General features: G+C 29.9%; 1 protein-coding gene across 1 annotated transcript in view; it reads left to right on the top strand.

Annotated features, from left to right (window-relative positions):
- Nucleotides 1–7,702: 7,702 nt before the first annotated feature.
- The window catches only part of LOC111640209 (glutamyl aminopeptidase-like), a 12,604-nt gene continuing 6,947 nt past the window's right edge, over nt 7,703–13,359 (top strand). Inside the window, exon 1 of the mRNA XM_023386211.1 lies at nt 7,703–8,032. Coding sequence (XP_023241979.1) covers nt 7,703–8,032 — 330 coding nt within the window. The remainder of the gene's footprint in view (nt 8,033–13,359) is intronic.

Genomic DNA, 13,359 nt, shown 5'->3' with positions numbered 1-13,359 from the left:
CCTACCTAGCTAAGAAAATTTTAGTTAAACTTTATATTTTTATGCATGTATCGTATGCATGCATATTAATATAAGCAGATTTTGTAGGTTAAAATAGCTTTTTTTCACACAAAAAAAGTCGAATGAATGATTAGACTTTCTTCACTTAGACGCCAGACTGCGTTGCTATTTCTCAGATGTCGGCTGGATAACAAAGAAGTAAAAGACTCATCTATCGTCTTAAAGCATCCTGGTTTGTATTAAATCCGAATCCTGATGATTTTTCACGAATAGTCAGAGTCGAGTTGAAATTACCTGTCATTTACGCTTATCGATTCATTGTGACAGCTTTCGCACTTATGGATAAAACTGAATTTAATCAAATAGCCCATGTTAAAGCCACGAGTAAAAAAATAAGTTGAATTCATACTTTCCACTTGTATAATTGTTTGAATCTGCATATATCGAAAACTAATTTGTCTTAGTGTACTTGTACATTTTCTAGTAACTATGCACCTTTACTTCTCTTGTATCATCCTCATATATTTTACCACATTAAATTTTTAGTTCTCAATATAACGCATTTTTGTAGACTAAGATGAAATAACAGTATTATATTCTACATATTAATAAAATTCTCTTAATGTAGAAATTTACAGAATGCATAAAATTTTGAGATTTCGATAATTCTAACATTATTTGATATTAATCTGAAAGACTTCGTTTCTCTCAATTGAACGAACAGATCAATAGAAATTATTATATAATAATTACTTTAGCTATTTATTAGATACCATATTGCTTCAGACCAAATATGAAAAAATAATGAAAAAGCGAAAATTAATTATTAATATTTAGTAGTATTAATATTAGTTATGTATAAAAATTTCAAGAATGCGTATCAGATTCAAAATCAAAATTTTCATAACCAGTTTGCATTCTTTAAAGACAGACTAAATTGTGAATTGGAAGTAGGATATTCAATGTTTCAATGATATTCAAATCTTTCCAATCATTGAATTTCCTGTTTTCTGTTTCCTCCTTGAATATATACAAGCATGGTTAAAAACTAAAGCATATGATGCTATTCCAGAATGATATGGTATGTTCGGATAGACTGCAACCATGTAGGCCTAGATAGATGAGAAAAGAACTCTGTGTATGGGTACACACATTAAATCGCTTATGAAGACTTTTGAGAATACATTCGGACATATGTTTGAACAGTTTTTGCCAGTTGGTTGCAAACAGAATAGTTTAAAAATTAGTCCATGAGAAATTGTCACATGCAATACTTTTATGAAACTGAAGTGATAATTTTAGACAAGATATTTAGTACAGGATTTAGATTCTTCAAAAATTCTGAATGCTTAACATATTACTGAAATTTTTTCTATACTTTGTCGACTGAGCTTGATGCAGTGCGATTACTTTAAAAAAACGTTTTGTATTAATTGTATAAGTAATAATATCTATTCACAGTTATTTGTATCTCAACATAGAACTAGTAACTATGCACCTTAGGATGCACCTTATTTATTACATTTCATGGCTTTATCGGCCAGACTGTACGCGGTAAAATGTCAGCCTACTATAGTAAAAAATCCTGAGCCAAATCCAATTCAAACTTCTATAATTTGTCATGAATCGTAAGGGTTAGGGAGTCGTCCATTCAATGTTAACCAAAAACTCGATGGTTTCATACGTAGACATATCAATCATAGATTTCATAACAGTTTTATCTAGGGCACGTTGGAAAGATTTTTTCCTTCCAAAGCAATCACTCATCTATGCTCAGAAAATTAAATGAAATCATGCTTACAAGTACAAGTCGTGATAACATGAGTGATGCTAATGATTCAGAAGTTGTGTACAGTACATATGGTACATCATACGTTCAAGACGAATTCAACTGCTAATAAACAATATCTAATGCTTTATTAGCAGTTGAATAATTATCTATGTAAAATCTATCATGGTTAGATTTTACATAGATTTTTTTATCTTTAGGAAACAAACGTTACTGTTTTTGCGTCAATGCGTAATGTACAGTACAGTACATTAAAATTTTCAAAAGTCGTATACAGTCCTAAAATAAAGTATTAGTGAAACCGTTTATAAGTTCTTAATAAATCCATTCATGAAATATGTATAAAATACAGAAGATACAAAAACGTCTTTACTTCCGCCCTTTTATGTAAATTTTATATAGACTCACAGTGCTGTGTTTAGATGCTGAGAGAACCAATGTTATGTCGTGTAGAAAACAAAAATTTTTCCTTGTTGATCATTATCCTCTCCCCCAATCCCACCCTGTTTAAAACAAATTCCCTAGACATGGGAGTCTAGATAAAACGGTGTTTATAAATACTAATTTGCTTTATGAATGAAATTACACAGTAAAAATTTGCTTATATTGCATGATATCAGACTGCCATAAAATGAGGAAAATTTCCTAATATTTTGGCAGCTTAAATTTTCCTTCAGGAAAATTTAAATCAATCTAGAAGAAAACTAGTCAGAAAATTCCGTTCAATGATGCTAATGCCATTGAATAAAATTAGAAGTTCAAAACATCAAATTATACATGTTTTATAATTTTTATTAAATTATAGCTACAGATATTCAGAAATATTATTAATTTATTACTTATTTATTCAAAATTATATTATTAGTATTATCATAAAATACAATAATACTGACAATTATTCTAAACAAAAATTTTAGAATTCAGAACAAAATTCAAAAAGTAAACAAATATGAGAGAGATCGATTCTTTTATTTTTAACATTAAAAAATATATTATATAATTTTAACATGATTATTATTTTTTTAATTTCTAAAACTTAATGTACTTAAAAGTTTTTGTGAAATTTTGATTAGAAATAATGTTTAACATTTCAAAACATTGTAATTTATTAATAAAAACGACGACACAATGAACAGATTAGTAAAGGAATGACTAACAAACAGACGTATCATAAAAATAGAGAGGTATAAAAAAACTAAAAGAATTTACATGTATTCTGCTATGAATGATATTCTAAGAAATAATGCAAGATGGAATTTATGCTTCTAATGTATGTCGTAAGTAACATCAAATGGTACTTCGATTATTTATGTTTCTTCTATGTTAAGTCATAAATTTTAAGGATAATCTAAATTTATTGGATAAATTTATGATTTGCGTTATACAACAAACAGAAATCGTGTTATATATTTTTTTATCAAATAATATTTTTTTCCTAATATTATTTTTGGAACTAGAATCATTATCTTATTTTTCGTTTTACGTACACTAATATTTCATAATTTCTTTTCACAAAAATATTAAATATTATAAATCTAGAAGATGTATTTATCTTTGTGATTTATTGAAATGAGTTGGAAATATTTAAGTAATGGTTTTGTATTTTACTATAAATATTTTATAATGCATACACTATAAATTGGTATACACATATTATTAAATAAATTTATTGACTGAGTAAATTAAGTGTATTAAATATATATATTCAATACATCAATTAGCATTTAATTTACTTATATATTTAATACATTTATATATCTTGGCCAGGCAATATGCGATACTCGGTTGGAACACTGAAAGTTTTATACAGTTCAAGATCCCTTTTTGGTAATTGTTTATTAACATAATAAATGATTTTCAAGCATTCAAATGCAATTTATAAATTTTAATTTTGGATTTTTAGTAGCAAGAAATAAAAATAGGCGGAATTATATCTAAATCATTTTAAGAATTTAAGAATTTGAAAGAAGTTAGTCAAAAAGTATTATACATTTCTTGAACCAAAAATAATTATTAATATGTGAAATACAGATACATTAAGTCAGTACGAAAATCTCTAAAAAATATTTATCAGTATTTTCATCTCAATTGTCGTTTCGGTTTTATAATTTGATTTCACTGATTAGGAAATTTTTATCATTGAACATGCCTTTCAGACATCTTTTCACTTATAAATTGCAAAATACGACGTTTTGGAAAATTTTACTATACAGTAGAGCGTCGATTTTCCGAATCAATTGGGGACTGGGGTTGTTCGTATAACTGATATTTCGGATAACCGATTTACGTACGAAAAAATAGTTAACGTATCCGATGTTGAAATTTTTCTCCGTTGCGTGTCGCTTCGCATTGAATTTTCGTCAATGTTAAGCCTAACAAAGACTATTGTATTGTTAAAAATTATGTTTTTATTTTGTACAAACAAAATAAATATATTGAAAAATATAAAAAGAATAAAAAATTATACTTCAGATGTTAATTTAGTATCAAAAACGTAAAATATTTGAGTAGCCCAAGACATAGCCAAAGATTGAAGCGCCACAGCACTGGCGAAAATTTAAATTTGCCGACTGGAACTCTTCCGGATGATTGACTTTCGGAAAATCGACGCTCTACTGTACAGTATTTACATTATTTCTTACATGGCTAGTATTTTTTTTTCTATCTCTATCTACCCATAGGTACTGTACAAAGAAGGCCTTTTTTCATTGTCATCGTGAGTTCGGCGAAGTTTGCAATAGGAAAAGTGCTACACAAAAAATTTCTGGGTTGCTCATTCGGATTCCTTTCCGTGTTCCTCATAGCGACAGGATGACGCCTTAACCTCCTCGGTCATGTCGCTTTCATCCTATCAGTATCAGTGGTTACTGTTGAAAGAGCATTTAGTAAATAATAAATTATAGATTATAAAGAAATTTTACTGCTTATAGTGTGATTATTAACCAAATTATAATTATTTTAATAAAGATTTACGGATCGATAATAATTTATCCCATCAGAAAATGGTGAACAAATTCTGCAACATTATCGAAATTTCTTCATAACATAAATTGTAACGAAAAAGCTAACAACTGTGTATTAAGCTGATCTCGTATCAGGAGTGAAATTTTCAGATCAACAACTCCCTTTAGATATTTATCATGGTAGTAATTTTTGCCACCAACTCGAAACATTAGAATAAAATAACACGGTATTATTTTTAATATTGGTTATAACTGACCATTCTTAAATTCTGGAAAAATTAATATGTGAAAAATTAATCTCTTTCATTAGAATTAGAAATAATTTTGAAGATAAAACAAAAGTGAATATAATCAAATTGACAATAATTTCAAATTTAAAAGAATACAAAATATTATATCTTCAATTTAATCTCAACTTCATTGACTAATAATGAAAAATAAAAACAAATACAGTTACTTGAATTTGTTGTCAAATCCAGACAATAATAAACAAAATTGTTTCTGTATAATAAAAAAAATCCTTTCATCACATTCATGAATTCAGTGGACTTCAAGATTTCTTTAGTTTTTTAAAAGCAGATATTTATTTTATCGAGCATCATTTAATTTTATTATAAATAAAATATCAACATAATCTCGAATTTTTTTTATAGAACAGACAATAAAAATAAAACAAAATAAAACAACTATATTAATAGTGTTAACATATATTTATTATCAGAAATTACTTTTCTGGATCATTATAACAAGCAGTACAAGTTGCTTTTTAATTTTTATTCTTCACTTTAGAATATAAAATTTTCTTTTTCGTAATATACTAATAAGGAATGATTTCGTATCTATAATTTTTTTTGTAAAAGACACATTTAAGAAATTTAGAAGTACGTTTTTAATTACATATATTTAAAAACAAAAATTTAGCGAAAGTGTATATTTTTATTATAAAAATATTCTCCAATGTAAACTATTAAATTGCATGTTAGTAGTTATTTTTGGGTGAGAATAATTTTTTGTCAATGAGTGTTGTCTTTGAAAAAATATTATTTTCCCAAGTAGAGTTGCCTGATTACAATTCTGGTGATTACAATGCCAGGTAATGCCGCCGGAGTCCCTTAAAATCTTTATTTCACATTTTATAAAAAAGACTAGCAGACTCAGTGTTCCAAATTTTTAGTATACCCATTATATAAAGATCTTTGACCGCCAGTTTTGACTGAACGCTAAAGTCAAACACATCACGCACACCTGATGTAGTTTGACAAAGGCCGCATCATCGAGGTGAAAAAAGACCAGTGACGACTATTTTGTCGAATTCACGCCACTGGGACGTACTGACCTGACTGTGGTGCTGTTGGAGCAGTGGATACGTTAGGGCCACACATACACTGCAAGCAAGGTTTGAACGTATCATACAGACCACCAGGAGAAATGATCGTGAGATAGGCATGAAGAGCTGCAACAGCATATTTGTCTACTATTCAGATACAGATGGAAGCTATGCTACAGAATCCTGTCTCTTCCCATACCATTGATAGGAGACCAGCAGAGGCAAATTTTCAAGTACGGCGATTGCTAAGCGTCATGCCATTAGCAGGGCTGCTACAGACTGGTAATTTACCGTATTTTGTGAAGAACACTGATGTAACAGCGATCGCCGTGTTAGTGTGTGGAAGATGAATAATGAGTGCTCGAACTTCGCCTTTACTGGTGAGCGGCACTCATTTTTCCACTACTAGTGTGCTGATCTAGAGAGCCACATCATATTAAAGTCAGCCACCAATGGCCCTCGTACTATTAGCAGTTCCAGGAGCATTGGTAACTTTCACAGCAGGGTTTAAACGCCATTTTCAGTAACATAATGGTCAGCTATGCCTAGCTAATGTGTCAAGAATGTCTTCATGACATTTCCACACTTCCTTTGTCTGCTGGTTTCCAGTTTTGTTAGGAATCGAACATTTGTGGAACCAGATATATACTACCTTATATCATCTTTGAGTGTGTGGTATCTGGAGCGGCAGTTGTAACATCTGTGGAAAAATCTGTGATCGGATAGCACAAGTTTTCTGTATGTCTCCATGTCCTATCGTATCGCCGCTTATATCCAGGCAAGAAGAAATCCAACAAAAGAATTAAAATTACTTTAAACTGTAGCGTTGTTCAACAGGAAATTATCGCTTTGCTATGATACTGAAATCACGGATTATCCGTCATTATGTTCGCACTAATAAAGTTTCGTTGGATTCTAACGACTTCTTGATGCGTTACATTTTGCTACTGAGTATATATTTAAAAAACGCATTTCAACAATTAAAATATTAAAGTGTTGATAAAGAAGGTCACTTCATTGTGCCAGTATACAAACAATTAAAATATTATCTAAATTTCAGAATTTTCTGAAATAATTTTGTATCCATTTCTATTCCAATATATAGACTATAGAAAACATTTCTGCCAAAAATCTACTCCATTGGTGAATATTTACTGGTAGTTCAATGTCACTGAAATTTTATAGGTTCCAAATAGTAAGGATGAGCATATGGCAATCATAAGCTTCAACCACAATGTATCCATTTTAGTACAATAGTTTGTACTAAAATGTAAAAACTGTAGTTGGTCATCTCAAAAAATAAACCATTAAATTAATCACACATTAGTTACATGACTTTCCCACAGAATTAATTTCTATCATGACTCGTGATCTTTATTTTGCCGACATCATCAAGTGTTTTTCTCTGCAAATGTTTTTCTCTGTTTCTGGTTGAGACTGACTCAGTGACTCATACTGCTTACATCAGCATCTATTGGTTATTTGGCTTGTATAGACAAATTCAGGCAAGTCGTTGAAGGACTGCTGATATCATCAGATGCATAGGCTATGTAATCCAGAAACTGCTCAAGCAAATAACATAATACATTCTTTACATTTCGGCAAAGTTATTACATAATAAATATGGCGTCAGCAGCAACTAGATCTAAAACTAAAGTATACCTCCTTGGTTTAACAGTAACTGAATTAACTGGCAACTTGTTGCCAACCTTACAGCAGGCTCTTGGTCTGCTTTTACATCACCATCTTCAACTGAAACAAACTATCAGACAGTCATCAGCTGTTATAGTCGAAAAGCTGGCAATATTTTATGAAATGGCAAGGATCCCAATGATGGATCCAAAAAACTGCATAACTAAACTATTGATAGAACGAACATTTGAAGAATGGTGTTTGCTAAAGAAAAACAAGAGGCGACAATCTGTAACACAGCAAACAAATAAGACTGAATTTGTTAGTAAACTAGAGGAACTATTTGACATTTCTCATCTTAGAGCAGTCTAAACGATAAAAATTCCAGAGGATCATGAGTTCTTGTTAGTTCAGCCTGAGAAAGGACGTGACGGGTCAATGATAGGTGTGGATGCAAAATTAGCTGCAAAAGAGAAACGATCAGAACAAAGACAGGAACAGATGCTTAACAAAAAACAGAATAGCAAACTTAAAGAGAAGTGATGAAATAGCAGAACTAATATTCTCAAGCAGCAGCACAGATACTAAAGATGCAATCTGTAAAGGAGACAGAGTAACTAGTGAAGGAGCAGTTGGAGGTAGATTATCTAGGCAGCAAGAAAGACACATTCTCTGCATCTATCAAAATAAACTGATAAAGTTACATCGAACGTATTGCTAAAAATTTCAAATTTTGTGCATTGTGATGTTTAAAATTTTTTTCGTTGAAGTTTAGTTTGTAACCCATCAAATTTTTGAATATTGTAGCGTCTACATGACTATTTAATTTGTCTGTAATTGTCCAAAAAAAGCGAAACAAATCTGGTTTACCAAAACAGGTCTTGTATGTTTTCATTTGTTATAAATTGCACTTTTTTATAAACCTTGTGGTCATTGAGCTACCTCTAAATATCAATATATCAAGTTCAAATTTCTTCTGTAGTAATTTGAGACCAGTTGGAATAGTTCTGGAGCCTAGGACCACAGAAAAGTAAGCGATTTATTTTTCTCCTATTTTAAGCACCATCCTAGTTTCAGGTTTTGTTCTCCTATTTTAAGCACCATCCTGTTTTGTTCTCTCACCTTGGGTCAGTATGACCCAAGGTGAGAGAACAAAACAGGACAAAACAGTTTTACGTGTAGAGATTTCAATAACACAGAATTCTACATGATCTATCAGGAGGCTAAGCCGAAAGCGCCATGAACAACCAATAGTGTGGAAAATCCTCCATTACAAACTCAGAAAACGTGCATATTATGTCCAAGTGTTGAAAAAGCTAGAAGAGGACTGTGCTGTCCGCCAAGAAATGTGTCATGATATCTTGGATTCTGTGAAACAAGAGGTTCGCTAGTCAGTTGATTAATGGAATAAGACAACACAATGATTCGACGATCTGCCACAGACATACCTCCAGGAGAACTTTCTAAAGAAACCGGCTGCTATTTAAATATAGACACGTAAAGAAAACCCGAAAAACTCCCCGTTGCTGAGGCACAAATATATGACCAATTACCTGTAGTGTTTAGTGGTTTTATTCATGAAAAAAGAAAATTTGATGGTACTTCCACATAGGTTAATTTACTCAAAAGTGCACAATCCATAACGATTCTTTCTTCTTGGGTCAGCATGCTTCACACGACTGCAAACAAATGATTTTGTTAAAATGGATCGAGACTTTATGATCACTCTAAATTTATATTATTAAAATATACAGAGTGTCCCGAATATTTCCAAAATACAAAGGTGAAATGTAGCTTTATTTTCAAAACGTTAAAATGTCAGAATTCAGATTTGTGTCAGTGGATTGACGGAGTTCGGCAACGGAATACATGGGTGATCTGCCAATGGAGTAACTTGTAGCAGTACTTCCTATGCAGAATCTGAATTCTGTTTAGGTGTTAGACACATGCAGAAAACCCGGAACACTGCATGGTGACCAGCCCATTGTTCAGGCACGAACCAATGACCAACTACCAGTTTTCAATACTTTTATTTATTCGGCCACTTGTGAGTTTGATTTGTGTCAGTGTATGGAGACTTTTGGAAAAATATTACACTATATACTTTGTATATTTAAAAAACTATATTACAAGTTTNTAGGGCACGTTGGAAAGATTTTTTCCTTCCAAAGCAATCACTCATCTATGCTCAGAAAATTAAATGAAATCATGCTTACAAGTACAAGTCGTGATAACATGAGTGATGCTAATGATTCAGAAGTTGTGTACAGTACATATGGTACATCATACGTTCAAGACGAATTCAACTGCTAATAAACAATATCTAATGCTAGTATCATGGTTAGATTTTACATAGATTTTTTTATCTTTAGGAAACAAACGTTACTGTTTTTGCGTCAATGCGTAATGTACAGTACAGTACATTAAAATTTTCAAAAGTCGTATACAGTCCTAAAATAAAGTATTAGTGAAACCGTTTATAAGTTCTTAATAAATCCATTCATGAAATATGTATAAAATACAGAAGATACAAAAACGTCTTTACTTCCGCCCTTTTATGTAAATTTTATATAGACTCACAGTGCTGTGTTTAGATGCTGAGAGAACCAATGTTATGTCGTGTAGAAAACAAAAATTTTTCCTTGTTGATCATTATCCTCTCCCCCAATCCCACCCTGTTTAAAACAAATTCCCTAGACATGGGAGTCTAGATAAAACGGTGTTTATAAGTACTAATTTGCTTTATGAATGAAATTACACAGTAAAAATTTGCTTATATTGCATGATATCAGACTGCCATAAAATGAGGAAAATTTCCTAATATTTTGGCAGCTTAAATTTTCCTGAAGGAAAATTTAAATCAATCTAGAAGAAAACTAGTCAGAAAATTCCGTTCAATGATGCTAATGCCATTGAATAAAATTAGAAGTTCAAAACATCAAATTATACATGTTTTATAATTTTTATTAAATTATAGCTACAGATATTCAGAAATATTATTAATTTATTACTTATTTATTCAAAATTATATTATTAGTATTATCATAAAATACAATAATACTGACAATTATTCTAAACAAAAATTTTAGAATTCAGAACAAAATTCAAAAAGTAAACAAATATGAGAGAGATCGATTCTTTTATTTTTAACATTAAAAAATATATTATATAATTTTAACATGATTATTATTTTTTTTAATTTCTAAAACTTAATGTACTTAAAAGTTTTTGTGAAATTTTGATTAGAAATAATGTTTAACATTTCAAAACATTGTAATTTATTAATAAAAACGACGACACAATGAACAGATTAGTAAAGGAATGACTAACAAACAGACGTATCATAAAAATAGAGAGGTATAAAAAAACTAAAAGAATTTACATGTATTCTGCTATGAATGATATTCTAAGAAATAATGCAAGATGGAATTTATGCTTCTAATGTATGTCATAAGTAACATCAAATGGTACTTCGATTATTTATGTTTCTTCTATGTTAAGTCATAAATTTTAAGGATAATCTAAATTTATTGGATAAATTTATGATTTGCGTTATACAACAAACAGAAATCGTGTTATATATTTTTTTATCAAATAATATTTTTTTCCTAATATTATTTTTGGAACTAGAATCATTATCTTATTTTTCGTTTTACGTACACTAATATTTCATAATTTCTTTTCACAAAAATATTAAATATTATAAAAACAGATCAATAGAAATTATTATATAATAATTACTTTAGCTATTTATTAGATACCATATTGCTTCAGACCAAATATGAAAAAATAATGAAAAAGCGAAAATTAATTATTAATATTTAGTAGTATTAATATTAGTTATGTATAAAAATTTCAAGAATGCGTATCAGATTCAAAATCAAAATTTTCATAACCAGTTTGCATTCTTTAAAGACAGACTAAATTGTGAATTGGAAGTAGGATATTCAATGTTTCAATGATATTCAAATCTTTCCAATCATTGAATTTCCTGTTTTCTGTTTCCTCCTTGAATATATACAAGCATGGTTAAAAACTAAAGCATATGATGCTATTCCAGAATGATATGGTATGTTCGGATAGACTGCAACCATGTAGGCCTAGATAGATGAGAAAAGAACTCTGTGTATGGGTACACACATTAAATCGCTTATGAAGACTTTTGAGAATACATTAGGACATATGTTTGAACAGTTTTTGCCAGTTGGTTGCAAACAGAATAGTTTAAAAATTAGTCCATGAGAAATTGTCACATGCAATACTTTTATGAAACTGAAGTGATAATTTTAGACAAGATATTTAGTACAGGATTTAGATTCTTCAAAAATTCTGAATGCTTAACATATTACTGAAATTTTTTCTATACTTTGTCGACTGAGCTTGATGCAGTGCGATTACTTTAAAAAAACGTTTTGTATTAATTGTATAAGTAATAATATCTATTCACAGTTATTTGTATCTCAACATAGAACTAGTAACTATGCACCTTAGGATGCACCTTATTTATTACATTTCATGGCTTTATCGGCCAGACTGTACGCGGTAAAATGTCAGCCTACTATAGTAAAAAATCCTGAGCCAAATCCAATTCAAACTTCTATAATTTGTCATGAATCGTAAGGGTTAGGGAGTCGTCCATTCAATGTTAACCAAAAACTCGATGGTTTCATACGTAGACATATCAATCATAGATTTCATAACAGTTTTATCTAGGGCACGTTGGAAAGATTTTTTCCTTCCAAAGCAATCACTCATCTATGCTCAGAAAATTAAATGAAATCATGCTTACAAGTACAAGTCGTGATAACATGAGTGATGCTAATGATTCAGAAGTTGTGTACAGTACATATGGTACATCATACGTTCAAGACGAATTCAACTGCTAATAAACAATATCTAATTGTTTATTAGCAGTTGAATAATTATCTATGTAAAATCTATCATGGTTAGATTTTACATAGATTTTTTTATCTTTAGGAAACAAACGTTACTGTTTTTGCGTCAATGCGTAATGTACAGTACAGTACATTAAAATTTTCAAAAGTCGTATACAGTCCTAAAATAAAGTATTAGTGAAACCGTTTATAAGTTCTTAATAAATCCATTCATGAAATATGTATAAAATACAGAAGATACAAAAACGTCTTTACTTCCGCCCTTTTATGTAAATTTTATATAGACTCACAGTGCTGTGTTTAGATGCTGAGAGAACCAATGTTATGTCGTGTAGAAAACAAAAATTTTTCCTTGTTGATCATTATCCTCTCCCCCAATCCCACCCTGTTTAAAACAAATTCCCTAGACATGGGAGTCTAGATAAAACGGTGTTTATAAATACTAATTTGCTTTATGAATGAAATTACACAGTAAAAATTTGCTTATATTGCATGATATCAGACTGCCATAAAATGAGGAAAATTTCCTAATATTTTGGCAGCTTAAATTTTCCTGAAGGAAAATTTAAATCAATCTAGAAGAAAACTAGTCAGAAAATTCCGTTCAATGATGCTAATGCCATTGAATAAAATTAGAAGTTCAAAACATCAAATTATACATGTTTTATAATTTTTATTAAATTATATTCAGAAATATTATTAATTTATTACTTATTTATTCAAAATTATATTATTAGTATTATGATAAAATAC

Source organism: Centruroides sculpturatus, unplaced genomic scaffold (assembly GCF_000671375.1).
Source record: "Centruroides sculpturatus isolate CEXI.00-Female unplaced genomic scaffold, Cexi_2.0 scaffold177, whole genome shotgun sequence".
Lineage (NCBI taxonomy): Eukaryota > Metazoa > Arthropoda > Arachnida > Scorpiones > Buthidae > Centruroides > Centruroides sculpturatus.
Note: the sequence above shows the minus strand (reverse complement) of the source record. Positions and strands in the feature narration are given on the sequence as shown.